Source organism: Prosopis cineraria, unplaced genomic scaffold (assembly GCF_029017545.1).
Source record: "Prosopis cineraria cultivar Desert tree isolate PC_DT_omini unplaced genomic scaffold, ASM2901754v1 PC14, whole genome shotgun sequence".
NCBI lineage: Eukaryota > Viridiplantae > Streptophyta > Magnoliopsida > Fabales > Fabaceae > Prosopis > Prosopis cineraria.
Window position 1 is genome coordinate 27,754,836 of NW_026555345.1, and position 21,350 is coordinate 27,776,185.

The following is a 21,350-nucleotide window of genomic DNA, read 5'->3' on the forward strand; positions in this document are numbered from 1 at the left end:
TAAGTAAAAAGTCTGAAGGTTTAAAACTCCCAATTTATAGTTATCCATGTCAAATTAACAAGTAACATTTGCAAAATAATAAGTTCTGTTTAAAAATTAACAACACACCATTATGTTATTACACGGAACTAGTTAAAAGCATGGTTTACTAATTATATATATATATATATATATATATTGCTAAAGGCCACCAAGCTTTTTAAGTAACTAAGAGTTATGAGATCAAACCCTCCATTGACCACCCAAACTAATTAATTTTAAAATAAAATGTCACCAGTGTTAGAGCTTTGGTGACTGGTCACCAGCAACCTCACCGGCAGCAAGGACTTTGACAATCTTGCCCCCATTGATGATGGGGTTTCTTTTTTCTTTTTTAACTTGAGGGGCATATATTAATTTAAAAATTAATATCAGTCAAGGATTAAGGGATTGCAGTCAATTTTAAAGTCAATTAATCCTTAATCAATATTAATTTTTTTCAGCAGTTCTTGGATGCTATTTCTCCCTCTTCTTTCTTTCGTATCTGATCCCTCTCTACAGAAAAGTAAAGCGTATACATGCATTACTCATATGCCTTGTATACAGCACAACTTTTTTTCCCCTTTCGAGCCACGTGGGTATGGAACTCAGGACCTTTTGCATTAAGGAGGAGTTCACGTTACTAAACCAAAGGGTTCTCAACTCTACTCGGTTACTTAATAGTAAGTGATGTCATTTTTAATTTTCCACTTGCTCAAGTGGAAAGTTTACATTTTTCCATCGGTGGATTGGTTAGAACCCAAATTCCCGCTGAATGCTGGAAATTGGCTTCAGTAAGCCTAATTTATTCCTACCAAGCTAAAGAATGGCCAATTTTTTCCTCTTCCGTTTATTGATGCATATGATTAAATGTAAATAATATCGTTCAGCTCAATTATCGTTAAATTGTTTGCACTTAAAATTATTGTGATTTTGTTGTATTTAAATATTTATCAAATGATTTTACAATTTGATAAAGTTATAAAAATAATTTTACTACAGTAAAATGCATGCGTAATATAAATAAAAAATAAAATTTGGATAGGAAGATAATATTTTATTCTTAATCATTGTTAGATTTTTTGCTAATCAATAACATACAACGTTAAACGTGGGATTCCTCGTGAGTTGTGATTATAGAAGTCCAAGAGGTCGTGCGAGCCGTCTCTTTCTTCCTACCTCCCCAAGTCCCACCTACCAAACTTCTCGTTAAACTTAGCATCGTGTTGAACTGTTCACCAATCGATCATGTCTCCATTAAACTAATCAAGCTCTTCACATTAGAATGGTTTCTTTTAACAAAAAATAAAAATAATTACATCAAGAACATTCTGTTTACCAACATAGCTATTCAATGGAGGTCATCCCTAATTCCTGCTAAGAACAATCTCAGCTCCTTGGCTTTCCTCTTATGTTCAGGTGACGTGTCACTATCTGAGTCACTCAAATTTATCACTTCAATATGTTCACCATTAGACTGTGCGCACCTGGAGGAAGCACATGACTGCTTAGGTGGGGAAGGACTCAGTAAGTCAATGACCTCATATTTTGCCATGGAATCACCCTGCTGCTGATTGCCATATGTGTCCCTCACATTCTGATCCCATTCAATCTGTTCATCATGTGATGAATACGACAAATTTCTGCTATTCAGATCAGCTTCTTCCATGGCAGATGCATCATGAAATACCTGCTCTGATGAATCAGATGTCTTGTGACTGGCATGGTCTACCAGATTGACATCCAGTGACAGATTCGTGAGTCTCAGGTCAAGTTCAATCATAGAAGATGCAGTTTCTGATTTCTTTGGCCTTCTTTTCTGAATATTTTGTTTCTTAAGCCAACACTTTTTCTCCTCAAATTCTAGAATCTTCTCAGGACAAGCACTGGAGATGATTCATGATAGAACAATAATGATCATTATAAATTAATGACCAGGTAATACATTATCTGGATCTGGACCACAACTAGTTTCAAAGTAAATTTGGAAAACAAAAACTTAGATGAGATTTTTTATACTTTTGTTATCAGGTTTATTAATTTAAACATTAACCCATTGTTTTTCAATAATATTACACTTCTACAATTTTGCAGGATTATATATAATTTTTCAAAAATAACGTCATTATTGTATAACTTTTTTTGCAGAAATATATATTTAATTGCATTCCTTCCGTCCCTGAATATAGTACCTAATTGCCAAAATCACAGAGACCAAGGAAGTAAATTGCATCTAAATGTTTTCTTCTTCTTTCCAAAAGCTACCCCTCATTAAATGTTTTATCATGGTAAAATCATTTATTAGGGGTTTGACAAAATTGGATTGGGTGCTATATTTAGAGATGGAGAGGGTATTAACTATGAGAAAATGACAATTAGGGACCCCATAAGAATATTAATGACAATTACAGATCCTAAATTATTGAAATTTCAATAATAAATCATAGTCCTTAATTGCAATTAAAAAAAATGTGAATAGTCAATTGGGAAATGTACTAAAAACACTTGGAGTTATTTATAACATCAATTGAAAATTTACAAGCATTAGTTGTGAATGTCAATTTTTTGCTGTCAATATACAAATAAACCACTTGAAAAATCAACTAAATACATCACAGATTATTTGTAATATTAGTTGAAAATTTATGAGTCAATTATGAATCACAAGCCAATTACTTAAATTTTTTTTTTTGCTATTAATATATAGATTAATCACTTGAAAAATCTACTAAATATATTGGAGATTACTTGCAACGTCATTTGGAAATTTACTAGAGTTAGTTGTGAATTGTAAGCTGATCACTTAAAATTTTTTTTGCTATTACTTGGAAAATCAACATAACATAGATGGAAATCTTTATAGTATTAGTTCAGAATTTACTAAAATCTGTTGTGAATCTCAAGCCAATTAATAAAAGATAATTTATTGCAAATAAGGACCATTGTCTATTATTGGAATTTCAATAATTCAAAGTCTGTAATTGTCATTAATGATCTTATAGAGTCCTTAATTATTACCTTCCCATTAACTTTTATAGTGGAGTGGGTGGTTCCCCCATAAGCTATACACTTTCCATGTAATTACTGGAAAAACATGCAGTTTAATATTTTAGTTAGAAAACTTACCTTTTTAAAAGATCAGCCGGTACTATTGAAGTTCCAAGTCCATCCATTTCATTCCATGACACCTCGTAGCATTCTCTTCCTTGAACTTTTCGGCACTTTATGATTTCCGAGACAGGACACTTCACAGGGATCTGTGATAGGGTATGTTGCATGTAGTGTAAGAGGGCTATACATAGGAAGGCAGAAAGAAAATAATCATGTCTAAATATAATCATATAAAGCTAAAAAATTATACAAATCGTAGATGGAAAATATACCAAGCTTATATAGATGAAATGTGGTGTAAACTGTCAAATGCGATAAAAAGTAATGACCGCAAATCAGTAATCAAAGAGTGATTGTTGCATATAACAAAAAAAATTAAAAGGAAGTTATATTGCTAGCTGCAGTAGACCGTAATTAAATGATGATTCATGGCAAGGGCTAGCAGTACCTCATTCAAAGGAAGATTCACTCCTACTTGTGATGAAGTTAAGCGCAAATTGGCAAATCGCCGTAAATCCCTTTCAGCTATTTTTGGAAGGATATATTCATCTATGACAAGAATCATCAGTAAAATCACAAATCAAAATTACTTCCAAAAATTACTGGCCTGGTGTTGCCCTTGTAGATATTTAAGGTTCTTTCAAGTTTCCAAGAATTCTGGTTGAAAGAGGGATTTAAAAGAATTCTAAAACTCTAAACACCAATGTGAGAACCAACTGTTCATAGGTAATATCTAAATAAAATATGGACAAATAACCTTATCTGACAAGACAGAATGGAGCATGCAAGAGCAGTAGAAGAACCTGTTTTCTCCGGAGGCCACTGAAAGAATTCAGCACATATCTGTTGGAGTTTACTGCGTTGAAATGGATACTGAGCAAGAACCCTACAGAGATAGTCATTCATCCGCTGAAATCAATTCTGTACAATTTATGAACCAGATCTGACTCTTCAGACTATACATTAATATATAATTTTATTAATACATTCCACATTCAATTAGTGCAAATCCATAGCTGCTTTTGATGGACTTCGTTTGAGTTTCAATAGATTCTTATCAGGGAATATATCCAATCAATTAGTAGATAGACCCCAACTCTCACTGTCTTAAACAATATAGATCAGCATCGTCTTGTGCATGACACAAATCTAATCCCAGCGTAGATAGACCCCAACTCTCACCGGTCTCACCTTTGGCTTTCCAGCATGTTCTTCTTGAACATTCCATGATGTTGCGGGTTCTAGACTGTGTACTCGCAGACATATATCTAATCCCAGAGTTTGAGTAACTTAAGTTTTCAGGTACTCTGAATGAGACCTCTAGATGGTGGATCCAATAATCACAGTCAAGAATAAGGCATGAATGATGGTTTCAATGAAGCCCCAAGTCTAATTCCATGGCATAAGTTCACCCCGAGAAAAAAGAGCGAGAGAGAAGTGTTGTAGTCTTAGTTCTTGTAGGTAGTAACAAAGCAAAATCGCCAATTCTACTATATAATCAACATTTCAGGTATTCTTAGCGCTGCTAATGCTAATCTTGATATATTTCCAATAAAATTTAAGTGTCAATGAGTTACAATTAGTTAGTTAATAGATAATTTTGACGCAGATCCGTAGAATGATTTAGTTATTCTAAAGTTAACTGAGGTTACTGATTAATAGTTAAAATGGCATCAATACCAAAATCCTTACATTGTTGTAACTATAAGTCGTTTCTCCATCTTGATATTACTCCTTTCGAACCACAATACAGGGCATTTTCTAGAAATCTTGCTTGGTTCAAAATATAGGATATTAGGTGACTTTTACAATTATTTTTTCCCAACTATACCCCTACTTCATATATTACTCTCTTTGAAAAAATGATGCATTGGAATTTTAATTATTATTATCAAAGTACTTATATAAGGTATTTAATGAGAGTAAAATTGGAAAGATGTAAATTTTTTTAAGAAATCAAAGTTTTAACTAACATTTTTTAGAACCGTGAATTAGTTACCAATTTCCTATATTTGGCCTGAAGGATGTATATTATAATGAATCAGGCAACATCCACCTCACTAACACTAAACTAAAGTAAAACTACCTCATCACAATATCAGAATCTGCTGGGTGGCACTTCGGCTTCACATAAGCATTGATAACTTGCAAGAAGTTATAATCTCTTTGTGAATTGTTCTTGCCTCCTGCATGTGAGAAAACACAGAAACAAAGATGTGAACCTGACAACCAACGAGACAAATCAATATATAAAGCATGTTCATTCTAATAATGTTTAAGAAAAAAGAATATCAATGAATTAGACAAACCAATAATATGTTTGGAAACTATGACCAGTTGCGAAGTACAAGAGCATAAGAGACCTCTACCAAAAGTATATGTAAAAGATATACTTTCGAGACTTTAATTTGTTACAAACTCTCCAGAATTTAAAGTTTACTTCTAATTCAAGTACGTGTTGAAATAAAACTGAAAATGGATAAATTTATTGGCAGAAATCTCGAAGAAAATTACATTTGTGCAAATTTCAGGTCATGGATTAGAAGCAATATAAATGCTTTACCATGACTCAATGCCATATCATGGTCCAACATATTTTCTTTATTGTTCTTGAAAACTTGCCCCATCTTCTTTGCGCCTTTCAGTGTTTTCAGACATTCAATTCCTTCAGAAGCAAATTTTTGGAGCACACATTTGTCGCCAATTGACCTAACTATCTGACAAGCAAGCTCCTACAACCATAATAAAATTATCACAAGGTTATAAGCACCAAACAAACAGAGGGATTAGAAAAAAGGTATCATGTGACCATGAACAACGACAGGATTCATACTTACCGGACCTAGACCATAAACTCCTTGACTATAGTCACTCCCAAGAAGTAAGGCAAGAGCAATCTGAAGATTCCGAGTCACAGAACCAACGGTTATTGAGCCAGAAAGGGAACCCAGTCCCATAAAATTGAATTATTTACAGAATTGGAACATGGACTTATTGAACAAATCAAGATAGTAAGACTCTCCATAAGATGGAAACACCACTGATTTTGGTAAAAGAACATACAAAAGAGATATAAAATACTTGAAGAATTTAAGACTGAAAATTTACAAACAGAAGAATAGTGATATGTATACATGGATACATGCACAATGCTGGCTTCAGCCAAAGTTTCTACAAGGAAACTCAATTCAACAGTAGAAGATCACAACTCTGTGCCTCACACTTCAAAGGAAACCTTTGAAAACAAGTTCCTTGATGTAACTAGACCACACAAAGTGGTTCCACAATAGAGTAACTTCTGCTTTAACTGGTTTTTCAGGGTACTATTAACTGAAAAGCTAACATTGGCGGACCTTCCTTGACCTAGCTACTCTTTCACATCCTTGACGTGCACAAACCTAACTGATTGTAAGATTAAATAACATACTGACTGAACAATGAAAGTTCATCTAAATTAATTATACACAAAAACAAAACACCATGTATTCAAAAAGGCAACAGAAAGTTACCAATGAGTCCCTTCCAAATCCAAGTTTCCTTTCAATGTCTTCCATCTCATAGCAAACAACATATCCACCATCTCCTAACTCATCAATAAATGGTTCCTTGCATTAGTTAGCATCAATAAACTCAAAACAAAACAAATTTAGACATGATTCAAAACAGATCTACTCACCAAGGCAAATATCCCTATACACTGTCCTGGCACCAAAAAGAAAGATATCTGAATCTGAACTGAAACATCCATCCTGAAAGTAACCACAACTCTTAATGAATGAACTAACACTGATAACAGGTTAGCTATTAGCATAAGCATCCCACAGATATCAATAATTTCCAAATTGAAAGCAAAGAATAATTTGCAGGCAATCAATTGTTCTTACACACAATAATTCAGAGTTCAACAAAGCACATTGAGCTTCACCTTCTTCAATCCTGGATTAGCAAAAGACTAACAATGTTACTAGTTCGCATTAGTGCAGAAACTTTATTTCTTCTTCATGCCATAGTGAGGAGTGCAGATTCTTTTCAATTAACTTCTAGACAGAACAGAAGCAAATAGTACACATTTCTCATTAGTAGTACGAGTTACTAAGCTGTTTCTTTCCAGCTATCTGATACTCTCACATCCAAGTTTTCTTCATTCCAGGCTTCATTTTTTCTTTTCCTCTGATACTGTTTCTGGCTAAACTGAAAATAACACTCTTTTACGTTCACTGTCTGACAAGAAGTAACTACTCCTTAGTCCTAAGAGTTGGAAGCGCTTTCATAAGCAATATATTGATAATTGATAAACTCTGATCTCTCCAATGTATTGCTAAGACTAAGAACAATTAAGTTTTATTTGATCCTTATTAGTAGCATATTGTCCAGTTATTGGACCATGTCATTAAACATACATATCATACTATATAGGTCTGCTCCTTTCATCTCTAAAGATATAACAAATCAGTCCATCCATGCAATGCACAATAATATACAAATGAAAACTAATCCAATCTATATGCTTTAGTTCTGTTGAAGTCATCCATATTAAGCTATTATATTTATCATCATTAAAACAACATGTTGAACCTAACTTCAAATAGTAAATTACCCATTCAGACATGGGATACCAAGAGCCATCCCCAAGATGTGAGCCTCTTTTATCATGCACGAAAACTCAGATCCCCTGTTCCTCGGTAAAGAAGACACTTTCTGTAAGTTGCTTTCATTTTGTGCTACCTACATTATAATTGACTAAAGTGAGTAGAAATGGAAAGTTAGAAAAAGAAAATGCAACATGTAAAAAAAAAAAGAAGAAGAAGAAGAAGGGAGCATATATGAAGTAAATACTACTTACATCTTTTCCAGAGTTTAATCGTTGCCTATAAGTTGATAACTTGATAGCAGGAATTGATCCATCTAAGAAATAGCAAAGGGCACAGTATGTGAATGGATATGGCCGGATACTGTCAAACCAACAACATTCAGAAAGCGCAGAACGACCAGTAAAAGAGACACTGTAATTAAGTAAAGAAGAAGGAATGAGGATATGGACTATAATGTGATATCCAAAGCCTCGTAACAGATTGCATGAAACTGATTCATACACTGGAATTTTCCAACACCAAAATGAGTTGGATCAGTAACAGGACGTGAACCTTAGATGTGACCGTAGAAGTTCATTCTTCAGGGTCTCCGTAGAATTTTCAAAACAAGTCCTTCAATTAAAGAGACCAAGATATTCAAGAGCCATGGTGAGTTTTGCTGCGGGACAGCCCTTAGATTAGATAAGGCTAATATGCGTCCCACCAAATTCAAGTGTGTAAAACAGGTTCATCCAGTTCGACTATGCTAAGGCCTGCTTTTTTGAAAATCTCACTTGGACGCAGAATTTAAGGTTGTACAAATACTTCCTGGTTCTACCAGAGGAGATTTTCTGTTTTCAGTTTTTCTTGGCCACTATGATGACCATTTAGAACAAAACTCTTACTCGCTAATTAAAATTGAAATTTTTTTACATTTTTTCGGACCTGCTATAGCATGACTGTAATAGGTGATAAGTGATAACTGGTAAAGTAGAGTATCAAAGTCAACAACAAAATACGTAGTGACACACACCTGTGACAAAAATTAGGCTGCAATTCAAAGCAATGAGCGCTCTGATGCGGTGAAAGAGACCCGTGAGGTAGACTTTCTCCTTCACACACGATATGGATTTGCCCACATTCTGAAGTTGAACTATCCAACATGAGAGATCTATGCATATCCTTTTGTTCCTAGATTCGAATTCCAGCACAAGTCCATAAAGTCATAAAGAACACAAAAAATGAACATGAGAGAGAATGTAAAGTTTAAGGAAATTACTCACCGGAGATGGTGTAGTGGAATTGTTTTCTTGCAGGATTCAAGTATATCCCACAAGTGCTTCACGCCCATGAGGGAAGGGGGGGGGGAGAGAGAGAGAGAAACGTTGTAAGACTATCTATGAGAGGGTAGACCGATAGAGATGAAGAGCTGCAGGGTTTGAAGTTGCAGGCCACGGATTCGAAACCAGGCTCCCCCTCGCATCGCATGTCGAGGACGACCAGCCGCAAGCGACGTCGTTTTCAAGTCGTCTGCAGAAAGGGCGAAGGACACATAAGGACCATGGATGAAAATTAATTATTATAAAGGATTGTGAATTTTTTAAAAATTACAGAAAACCAGATTATGCAGAGGGGACACGTTGTTGGTGCTATTTTATTTGCTCACATCTATACTTTATCATGACAAAAACTAGAAAATGGCCCGCGTGAATAGGAAGAAATTTATTTATTTATTTATTTAGTTTTCTTTTTTATGTGTCTTTGATCATCATGTGGATATTTATATCTGTATATCTTTAATTATGTCAAATCATAGCTTAATAAAATATGACTCTTATATAGTATTCAATGTATGGTCTAATTTTAATATGTCATGACACATTATAGTCTTTTATTTTTTTTCTTTTAGCGATTAAACTTCACCAGTCTTAGATTGAATAAAATATGATTACAATAGTTGAATAAAAATAATATAGTAGATCCTTGTATTTGTTGCTTGTGCCTTATGGGATCTTTTCTACAGGAAGAGTATATTCATTAAAGCACGAAATCTAGAGGGCCTTGATATAATATAGGATAAAGTAATTAAGGGGAAAAAAAAAGAAATAAAAGTCATACTCATACATGTGAAACTTACAAAATAATAAATCTCATCATGGTGTCTCTTTTTCTTTAATTCAAATGAAACATAATTTAAACAGTCTCAATTATTCTTATAAAAAAAACTCTTGATTAATAAATCATAGTATTAAACCATGTTGTGAGTGAATCCAACCCAAAAGAAAAAAAAAAAAAGAAAAAGGGACAAGGAATTAAGTTGTTGATTACCACTAAATGTACATTTCCTTGTCCCATTGCTCCATCATTGCCTTGTGTATTATCCAACTTCAACACGGACAATGTCCCTTTGAAATGATTTATATGAAAGGGGATCAGTTACTTAATGCACAATTAATAGTTGTATAAAGTGTAATGATTTATATGAAACTAATTAAAAATAAACTAATGAAACTCGTAAAATATAAAGCAAAAAGTGAGATTAAACAATTATTTATTATGCCAGCATGAGTCATTAGAAAAGGCCTTTTAAAAAATTTGTTGCATTTTTTTTAAAAAAAAATCCGCTTGCAAGATTTATGACTCATGCGCTAAATGTACAATAAATTATTTGTAATAACAACTTGTTAATTTTACAATTTATTACTTTTGTTTATACTGAAAATATAAATATCTGTTTTTATTTATAAACTTATTATTCATGGAAAAATTAAAAGGTAATTTGGAAAGTACATAAATAAAAAATATGTTGCTCTGGTATCATAAAAATACAATATAAAATAGGGTTAACGAGCTAATAAGACCCTAAACTCTTGCTTAAAAATTGCCCTAAATCTTAAACTCTTAAAATGTGTAAAATAAACTATAAACTTTTAAATTCAAAGCAAAATAAACTTGATCATTAACTTTTTTAACGCTGTTACTATTCATGCAAGTATTGTTCACAGTGGGCTCCAATTAATGCTAACGTGTCATTGTGATTTAGCATCACAAATTCTAAACTATTGTGTTAGTAGCGTTCTGAATCCTGAAATATTATCTTAATAGCATTCTGGACCTTAAACTTTAAAATTTTGAGTAACTTACCCACATCATTTATGTATAGAATGTTGACTATTATGTAAACTAAATTAGTTTCAACATGGTTCGCTACAGTGAATGCATTGTTGGCCATGGTGAACGACATATAATTTTATAAAATGACATTTTTGCCCCTTTTTTGCAATATTTTCCAAACGATTGGTATCTCATTTTGTATACTCTATAACTCTAATTTAATTATTATTTTAAATAACGTTTATTTATTTAATGGTGAAAACTTAAGATCCCATTTGAAAAGAAGTTTAAATATTAAATAATTTTAATTAACCAACTAATTTGAGTTTAAAATTCGTTGGTGAAATCATCGGCTTTCGCATATATATTCTGTAAAATCTTATGATACTTAAATTTTTTTTCAAATGGGATCCTAAATTTTTATCATTAAATAAATAAACATTATTCAAAATAAGCTTAATATGAAAACATGAGATACCAATCATTTAAAAAACATTGCAAAAAGGAGGCAAAAAATGTCATTTCAAAAAATTATAGATTGTTCACCATGGCCAACGATCCATTCATCGCGGTGAACTATGTTGAAGCTAATTTGATCTATATAATATTCAACACTTTATACATAAATGGTGGGGGTAATTTGCTCAAAATTTTAAAGTTCAAGGTCTAGAATGCTACTAACATAATAGTTCAAGATTCAAAACGCTACTAACATAATGGTTTAAGGTTTGTGGAGCTAATTTACAATGACACGTTAACATTAATTGGGCCCACAGTGAATAGTACCTCGGTGTGAACAGTGTAACATCCTAAAAAATTTAACCTAAGGTTGATTAGGTTATTAAGGACAAATTAAATAATTAAGAGTTAACTTAAATTTAAAGATAATGTACGGATAACTAATAGATTTATCAGACCTTAATTAGGGTTTAGAATTGAACCCTAAGTGGTATCGGGCCACATTTAGACCCAATTAGATGCACAATGTTCGAAACCTAAATTTTTGGTCTTTGACCATAGCCAAAAGTCTCTTGACTGTAGTAAGAACTCGATTTGTAAGCCTCCAAATTCATATTTCAACTCAAAAAATTAGGGAGTTAAGTAGAAGTCTGAAGGTGAATGAGGAGAGCTCTGCTAAGGTTTATTGTAGGCATCTAATTGAGTTTATTTAGAGCTTCTAATCACTTGGATAAGTCGCTACAAACTCTTCTCTTCCTCTCTTGTGCATTTTCATCATTATTTTTGGGTAGTTTTTTAGAAATCTAAAAATGGGTTGTGATTTTTCCTAGAAGTCTGACTTCAAAAGGATTAATGGATGTTTATTTAAGTATTTAACTTTTGGGTTATAGTGCAAATGAAGTTTTAGAATTTCAAAGTGATGTTTAAAGTAAACCCTATAGCTAATTAATTGAGCTAAGAAGGTTATGAGTTATTAATGGTGTTGATTAGACTAATGAGAGTCTAAGTGAACTAATGAAACCTAAAAATAGATTTGGTTGTGGGTAGATGACCACAATGAGATTTTTTTAGTTTAGGTTTTGATTAGAGGTAATTAAGGATAATTAGTCGTTAATGACTATTGATGCGTTTGATTGTAGGTTGATCATTGTTGGTACTATTGAGCTTATTGGAGGCTCCATTTAATATTCATAGGTACTCCTGATTAGTAAACGAAGAGTTTAGATAATCGAGAATTTAAGTATAGTATATCATTATGTCTGCATTTACACTTTAAGCATTATTATAGATAACTTGAATAAGCTTATGAATGAATATGTTGATTTTAAATTATTACCCAAACGTGAAACATGACTCATTGTGATGAAATATTTGTTGATTATATTTATATAGACGTTAAGCTTAGATTACCTATGAGAAGAATATGTTAACATGATGAGTGGTCATAATTGATTATGTTAGAAGAGATGTGATAAACATGCAAGTTTTAAAAATTATGAGGATGATGAATTACTATAATATGCATAAGCTTATATTTGCATTTGTTGATTGAATTTGCATGATCATAATGGGCAGGAGTTCACTTTAGCATTATAGAAAGATTATGATAGAAAATCCACATGGTGTAGCCTCCACTGAGTTTGTGCATAGTGGTTGGCATACTTTATTACTTTATGAGCTTAGTATTGCCAACAACCTTCAAGTGTGGCATGGGTCAGGCATGATGCTCAGTATTATTGATCCTGGATTGGATGATATAGGTCAAACACTTATGACATCTTAAAATTTAAGTAGGGAGAATTCATGGTCCAAAAGTGAGTGTGAGAGTCTTTGGCCAGGTGACCCTTCATAATTAGAGAATGGGGCTAGTCGAATCACATGGGCTAGATCTATATGAGATAATAGCCCATGGATTCGGTCAAATGATATAAGAAGTGATATAAAATGGTTGCATTTGATCATGCAAAACACATTTTGACGATGCATTGTAAATAATGTTAGTTTTCCCTGTATGATATTAAATGCTTAATTATTATAATTGCCACACTTTAATATACTTGATTAAATTATTTGGTTACTGAGATATTTATCTCACTTCCGTAGTTTAATGTTTATAGGGGAGGATCAATCTAATAGCAAAGGGGAGACCTATAAAGCTAGAGACTGAGTAATCAATTATAATGTCTTTAGTTTTATCTTTTATGTATAATTTAAATACAATATTTTTTCAACTAGGGGTCTTTCATATTGATTTATGTTTGCTTGAAGTCTACTTGCATTTATAGTCTTAAATATTGAATTTAGTCATTTTTAGATTTTCTTAGCCATAGAAGGGTCCAAACTCCTAATTTAACCATGGTAGTGTGCCAAAATAGTTTGAAAAAGTATATCTTGATAAGTTATATGAGTTTAACATGTTTTGAGTGATTGTTTAGCTTGAATGTAAATAATTACATTTTTACCCCCTTATTATGTACTTGATAGTGGTTGGGTGGCCAGCTCTTATATTAAGAGTGTTTTAATGATTGTGACTATTTGAAAAAGTGTATTAGGAGTTATTGAGTATGGTTCAAGCTCTTGTGTGGGTTAATGGGTTATGGTTTGAGATTTGGATACTTAGTTGATGGTTTAAAGGTAAAAATGTGAAATTATGGTTCTAGGTATCCAAATTATTCATGTGATGTTGGATTGACATGAAACCAAAACTATTAGCTATGTTATGAAATTTTTGACATGTGAGCACTTAAATCACCTCAATCGAAGGTCCAAGTTGAAAGTTATATGCATCAAAAGTTCATAGTTAGGGAGCTATCATGACAGTTGTTGTCATATTTTTTGCCATGGCCAATATATTTTCGGCTGCAGCCAAGAGAGAATTGACTACAGCTAAAACTTTCTTGGAAGTGTTGGCCAGGACTTAATGTTTTCTGCCTGCAACCAAGTACTCATGTTAAGTAAAAATGACCATTTTTACCTCATTTTGACTTGTTTTTAACTCTAATTATTTTTTTTCAAACACTTTTTAATTTAATTTATAATGGATAAATGACCTTTTAAACTCAATTTTGAGATTTAATGATTATGGGATTCTATCTCTATAGGATCTTTCTTACTTAATCTTTTGAGTTTTTATATTGGCAAGGTTAATCTTTTTTTTTTCATGATATCTTTTATTATTGATTAAATTAGTTAGAATTATTATGGAAGCTTTACCTTAAAGTTAAGTATGTGCTAATCATATGTTTAAGAATTGAAGATTTTACAGACAGTAACGGCATTAAAAAAATTAACGACTAGGGTTTATTTTGTACATTTTAAGAATTTAGGGTCCTATTTACTCATTAACCCTCTAAAATATGTTAATTTGTTATTGTGATATCATAAATAAAAATACTTTAACATAATATTATAAAAGGATAATATAAAAATTTTATTAAATATTAATAGTCATGATCAGGTATATATATATATATTTTAGCAAAGTGAAAAAAAGATTATGAATATAAAAATTAATGTGAAAAACATGCGTTTTGTAAACAAAGGGGCATCAATAAGATTTATTGTCCATTTGACAAACTTATGATAAGTTATTTTAATAACAATTTATTATTTTTACACTAATGAGATTTAGTAAAAGGTGTTAATTCCTTACAACGTGGCAAATCAAAATTTAGATTTTCATTAATAGAAGTGTCAATACTTAGTAATAAATTGTATCTCAAATATAATTACTCAAGAAATTAGTACGAGCAATCAAGAAAAATAATAATTTGCTATTTCTGTGCATAATAAAGGGAGCCTGACTGTTGAAGAATCTAGAGATGAATATCGAGAACCAAAAACTTATATAAATGTACTTAAAAGAATAAAAAAAATGAAAATGAAAGAGGCGTGCCAAAAAATTAGAAAATTATGGCACCAACAACGAATAAACCATTAAAATTTAATAAAAAATTAAGGGTAAAACATATCCCTAAAATATACACACAAACTCACAAATAATTATAAATTTAGTTATGAGTGATTTATATTTCTTAAGTATTGAGATTTTTAAATCTATCATTTTTATTGTTTATCTCATTAATTTTTTCTATTCGTGCTCACATTTAAACTTTTAAATATTTTAGTGGGCTCACTATTTTTAATAATCTTTTAAAATATTAAAAAAAAACCCTTCTCTCTCCTCCCTTTGTTCTTATGCTCCCTCTCTCCTCTTTCTCTCTCCCCTCATGAATAACTTGGACAATGTGGATGAGGAGATGGACAAAGAAGAAGACGAGAACAATGGAGCAGACGACGGTGAAGGAGCTAGAGCAGAGGCTGCAGTTTTTGGGGAGCTAAAAATCTGAGAAGACACCGTTCTCAAAGTTCTTCATGCCTACGGAGTACTCAACGAGTCCGAGCGGGAGCTGGGAGAGTTTGATGATGACGGGGGAGACATCATCGAGGAATTGCATCGCAGATATAGAGGTAACGATGGTGGAGAGCCACACAAATATGAAAATAAGGTCGAGGAAGAGGGCGAAGCAACTAATGAGGATGGTGTCAACACTGGACAGCTTGCGTCTCACGATCTTGCATCTCAATGTGACCACCACAACCAATATTATGCTCTACTGCATCAACGTCAAGGTATGCACACAGGGGTGTGGGTGTGTGTGTTTGGAGTGCTTGTTTTACTAATTTAGCTTCGCCAAGAGATGTTCGACTTGACTAGAAGATGCTAGGATTGATGCCTTCATGGTCTTCATGTCTTTGCTAATCATGGACGTCTCGTAAAGGGATGGTAGACAGAGAGATTGTAAAGGGAGACGAAGAGAGAGAAAGGATGGGAGGGAAAGAGAGTGATCGTTGGTGGACATGGGCTGAGGGAACAGGATTGCCATGAGAGTGCTGGCAAGTGCATGTTCATGGCTGCGATGATTCTCCATAATAAGGTGAAGGGAGTCTGTGACCCCATGGCCGTGTTCCACGCCTACTTCATTACTGGGATTCTTGTCGGCATCTTCTTTATTGTGAGATTGTGTTCTTGATTGAGCGTGAATGGGAAGAAAAAAGGTCGGGGGAGGAGAGAGAGTAGGTAGGACCATATTTAATATTTTATTATTAAAAATATAAAAGGCAGTGGGACCCACATGCTGAAACAAACTGACATTAGGCACGGAAACGCCAGGTTACTGGGTGAGAAAATCTTTTATGCTGGGATACACAAATGACCTATGCAGTTGAATTTAAAATTATTTACAATCTTTTATGTATATTTTAAAAATATTTTTTATCCTTAATTCTTTAATAAATATGTACAAAGACATTAACAGAATTATGCTATACAAAGAACAGAGATAAATTGCATTTTACTATTAAACAGGGACGCGTTGACAAGGATTACATCCAGTCATTTTTTTATAAAAAGAAAAAGAAAAATTACACCAGCACAAGGACCCCATAGTAATAAACAAATAGTGGGAGTTAAACACCATACAAGGGCATTTAAGGGATTACAATGTAGTAGCAACAGTGAAGAAATGCAATTTACAAGAGGTAAGATGTTTTATTAATTGATGTAATACTCACAGCATATGATTGATAAATGATATTATAACACGACTTATACTATTTGCTTGATACAATCATTATAGTTATAATTTATAAATAATACAATGACATAAATTGTAGTATAAGTATAGTACTTTTTTTTTAACTTACACTTTAGTCTCATTTTTAATACTATTAGGAATATTATGTTAAATATTATAAAAGATTTAATTTATTATTTGTATTTATATTGAAAAATTTTAAATTATTAATTTACCCATATAATTTATTTGCCTATCATTTTGCTTTATAATTTAAGGAACCTCAAACAAATTTTTGCCAAAAAAGAAACTTTAAATAATTAAGTATGACAATCATTCAAAAATATTTTAAGAAAATTATAAAATTTAAATGAACATAAATATAAATTATATTGACTAATCTATCTCTTATTTCATTAATTTTTTTTTCACATATGTTTTTGAAATATTATTGCAACAAATTTACTCCTTTTGTTTAAAAATATAAATTATTTTTTGAAGGATTAAATATTAAAAAATATAAGATATTTTTAGCATTTTAAAATATAATCATTGCTTTTTTTTAAAAAAATGGCCCCTAAGAAATAAATTACTTTATATTATTTTAAAGTAAAACACTTTATTAAATAAAAATAAATATGAAAAGAATGTGTTAGTTTAAAAATAAATAATTATTTTATTAAAAGATAAGATTTAATTAAAACTGTCTTAAATTTTTAAAAAGAGATAGTATATATTTAATTTTTTTAAAAAATATACTAAAAAAATCTATTCGTATAACTAATAAATTTAAAATATGAGTAAAAATGTAAAATAATATATCAAGCATGAAGTTTTAATCCAACAACTATCAATTAATGATTAAATAAATGAAAACAAAAACTTAAAAGTAAAAAGTGTGTTTGTATTTTATGACTTTTGTAATAGAGGAGAAAGCAATATATTTTATTTTAAAAATATTAAAATAAATTTTTAATATTTATTCTTATTTTTAAAACTAAAATATTTTCATTCGTCACATAAGATATAAATCTAATTTTATTATTAAACAGGGAGGCATTGACAAGTATCACAACCAATCATTCTTTATAAAAAAGAAAAATTACACCAGCACGAGGACCCCACAATAATAAACAAATAGTGGGAAGCAAACACCACCATAAAAGGGCATTTAGGGGATTACACTGTAGTAGAAACAGTGTCAAAAATGCAATTTACAGAAGGTAAGATGTTTTATTGAACTTGTATTATTTATAGGAAGATTTGAAAAGCATGAAGGGAAAGTGAGAAATTTTTTTTTTTTCAAAATTTTTTAAAAAGTAGATGAAATTAAAACTTTTTTTATAACAAAATATATGCACATTAACCTAGATTTTGGCCAGCCTTAATAAACTCAAAAAATTTTAGGATAGGGTTTAAAAGTTTTTTTTTAACTCCAAACTTATTCGGGCTATTTAAATAAATCTAAAAAAAATATAAGCTAAGCTCGAATACATAAATTTTTTTATTATTAATAAAATAATATTAAAATTAAAAATATTAATTTTTAAATAAAAATTAAATTTAGATAAAAAAATAAAATAAAATAATATTTAACAATTTGGATCATTTGAAAGCTTGAGGGATTAAGGTTGTATTTGACCATATATGTTTTTTTTATACAGTATGATATTTTAAATATACTCTGAATAAGCTCAATTCAAATTAAATTTGATATGAACAGGCTTGGCCTTCTCAAATTACTGGCTCTGCATTAATCTAAGAATATAAAAAAATTAAAAGTACAATCCTATTATCAATAAAAATAAATTTTACATTGACAAATCATTTATAAATTTTTAAATTTAAAACATTTATAAAATTTAAAACAGATATATAAAAAATTCAAAAAATAAATGACAACCGTCAATTAATTGTCATTTCAACGTTACTGTTGTTTCTTTAGCGGGAAAAAACGTTACTGTTGTTTTTGTTATAGAACAGTAATAAAGATTACATTTTACAAAAAGAAAAAGGATAACCAAAATTTAAAAAGGCAAATGAAAAAAAATGTCCTGATGTAGCTGAAACAGGACTTGGTTGCAAATAAGACTTGTAAATTTAAGAAGATAAGTTGTAAATGAATTATAACTTGTAAAAATTTTGTAAATCTGAAAAATCCATCCAATTATAAATAATAACAGATTAGTTGCAAATGAATTGTAAAATAAAATTTTCGAATTTCTAAAACTTTTGTTATTCACAAGCCATTCGTAATTAATCTTCAGCTGTTCACAACTACTATTTTAACATTTACAGTTGAGTTTTTAAAATTAGGAAAGCTTCAATAAGTTATAACTTATTTGTAATTAATTATTTTATATTGGCATCTAAGTTCCCCTGATTTACAATTCCTTTTCCTCTGTTTGCAACTAAGCAATATGTAATATGTATAGGTATCTTTATCCATTTAGTCCTTTATTAAAACTTTGGCACTGTCTCCGTTCTTATTGTCTGGGAAACTATTAGTTTTCACTTATATTTTTTATAAACAGAATCAATCATTTTAATAGACATTTATTATATATTTTTTAAACCACCTCTCATAATTTATATTAATTAAAAATAACTAATGTATGCTCATGTTAATTAATACAGAGCATTTTATGTTTTTAATTTTTAGTCATAATTATTATAGTTGACCAACTTTCTTAAACTGTGTAATATAATATATATATGTGTGTGTGTAGAAATGAGGAAATACTTTGTAATTTTAAAAATTCACAGTTCATGGTATTACCTCCATAATGTTTTTGTGTCACTCTTCCTATCTTCCATCACGAATGCTACAATGAGCATATTTTTCTTTTTTTTTTTTCACAATATAAAATATAAATAAAAATATAATCATTGCTTATATAGTTTTATCAAATTTTTCTTTTAGTTTATATTTTTTTAGGCCATGTTTGGTAGGTTGGAATTGTGAAGATGGAAATGGAATTGGGATAGGAATATGAATAAAGTGATGTTTGGTAGATATGAATTACAATTCCTGGGAATCCTAATTCTATGGAAAAAAGCTAATTTTGATTCCTTATGTAAATCTATGGAATTGGGAGCAATTCTATGGAATTGTAATATTTAAGACACTTTTGCCCTCATACGAATTTCAAAAAGACAAATTTGCCCTCAAAAAAAATAAAACCCTCACCTCACTCACACTCACGCTTGGTCGCGGCAGAGCGAGAGAAAGCAAGATTTGTTGCAGACCGAGAGAAGGCGAGAGCTGTGGTGAGATCGAAGACGAGTCGGACGACGAACGACGCGGTCTGGACAAATATTTTGGATTTCGCGACCAAGGTATGGGTATCAATCGACTTCCCTCCTCCATTCTTTTTCATCTGTGATTTTATATCCTTCGGCCGCCTCCCCTGTTTAAGCTAGGTTCTTTTCTGGGTATCAATCGAAGCTATGAAGCTAGGTTTGAAACTTGAAAGTTGTTTTTCCACCCTGATATACATATAGTGACAAATAAATAGAATATTTTAAATATTAGTGGGACTTCAGGTTGTCATAGGCTTCGGTTTGATGCAGAGACATCGTCTTGATTATATTTAACATTAACTAGACTGCATTATTTGCCCTAAAAAGAAACACGTTGTAGATTGCATTATTGAGGGAACCCGTTATTGTACATAGATGTTTCAAGTGTGTATATTTTGGAGATCTCGCAAGCTTTTCACAAGCTGTACATTCTGAAGTCTGCCCAGACCTTTCTCTTCTCCTCTTTTGGGGGCTCTAGTCACGGATCCTTATCCTTTCATCCCTTCTTTCCCTTATTTTTTTGCTGAATTTTTGAATTTTGTTTCTTCTCTTATGCCTTGCATCCTATAACTCATGTGTGAGTTGTCTTATCCTTTCATCCTTTGTAGATATTCCCGTTACAAATAAAAAAACAAATAGACTTGTCAATAGTTTGACCATAGATGCAACTATACTCTTCCCAAATAACCTGCTCTACACTGTACATCTGTTCTGCTCCTATTGGTACATTATCCTCAATGGTTATAGTTAATTAGAATTAAACAAATCAAATGCCACGAAATTACTTCCCAGTGGGTGAATTGTCTAGTTATTTATTCTTATTAGGCTACACATAATATAAATCAAACAGACTTGATCAATGAAGTCCAGAAGTACGTAAATGCTTTAATGATTCACTAGTATGGGTTTAACTCGAAGGAATATTGAGGGTAAGACCATAATGATAGCATGAAGGCTGAAAGAGCATTCATTAATTCCTTGTCTCATCGTGTCATCAAATTTCTGTAGATTCACAAAGTATGCATGCAGTATAGGCAAAAAGAATATTAAACTCTGAAATAAAGGACACTGGGGTCCATGTGCCCTGGTATGATACTCTTGAGCTGGGAACTTTGGGAGTCGATTAGCCATATACATTGCTGCTTCTAAGTATGACTCATTCCTTCTCGTTGTCCCTTCCTTTTCCAAAAACTGAATA

The 21,350-nt window shown here is 31.4% G+C and overlaps 1 protein-coding gene across 5 annotated transcripts; it reads right to left on the reverse strand.

The window, feature by feature from the left end:
* Positions 1-1,244: 1,244 nt before the first annotated feature.
* Positions 1,245-9,230, reverse strand: LOC129293172 (single-strand DNA endonuclease 1). 5 transcript variants are annotated; one of them, XM_054930977.1, is made up of 14 exons: positions 8,984-9,230; positions 8,734-8,891; positions 7,973-8,034; positions 7,727-7,854; positions 7,014-7,065; positions 6,806-6,878; positions 6,639-6,712; positions 5,967-6,026; positions 5,693-5,861; positions 5,216-5,315; positions 3,933-4,015; positions 3,578-3,678; positions 3,145-3,275; positions 1,245-1,904 (listed from the first exon to the last, which is right to left on the reverse strand). In XM_054930977.1, exons 1-14 carry the CDS (start codon positions 9,049-9,051, stop codon positions 1,370-1,372), a joined length of 1,794 nt encoding a protein of 597 aa, XP_054786952.1. In that variant the 5' UTR covers positions 9,052-9,230; the 3' UTR covers positions 1,245-1,369. The 5 variants fall into 5 exon arrangements, with proteins under 5 accessions (XP_054786952.1, XP_054786954.1, XP_054786951.1 ...); XM_054930979.1 differs by having other exon boundaries at positions 7,973-8,081; XM_054930976.1 differs by having other exon boundaries at positions 6,639-6,709; positions 7,973-8,132.
* Between the last annotated feature and the right edge of the window lie 12,120 nt (positions 9,231-21,350).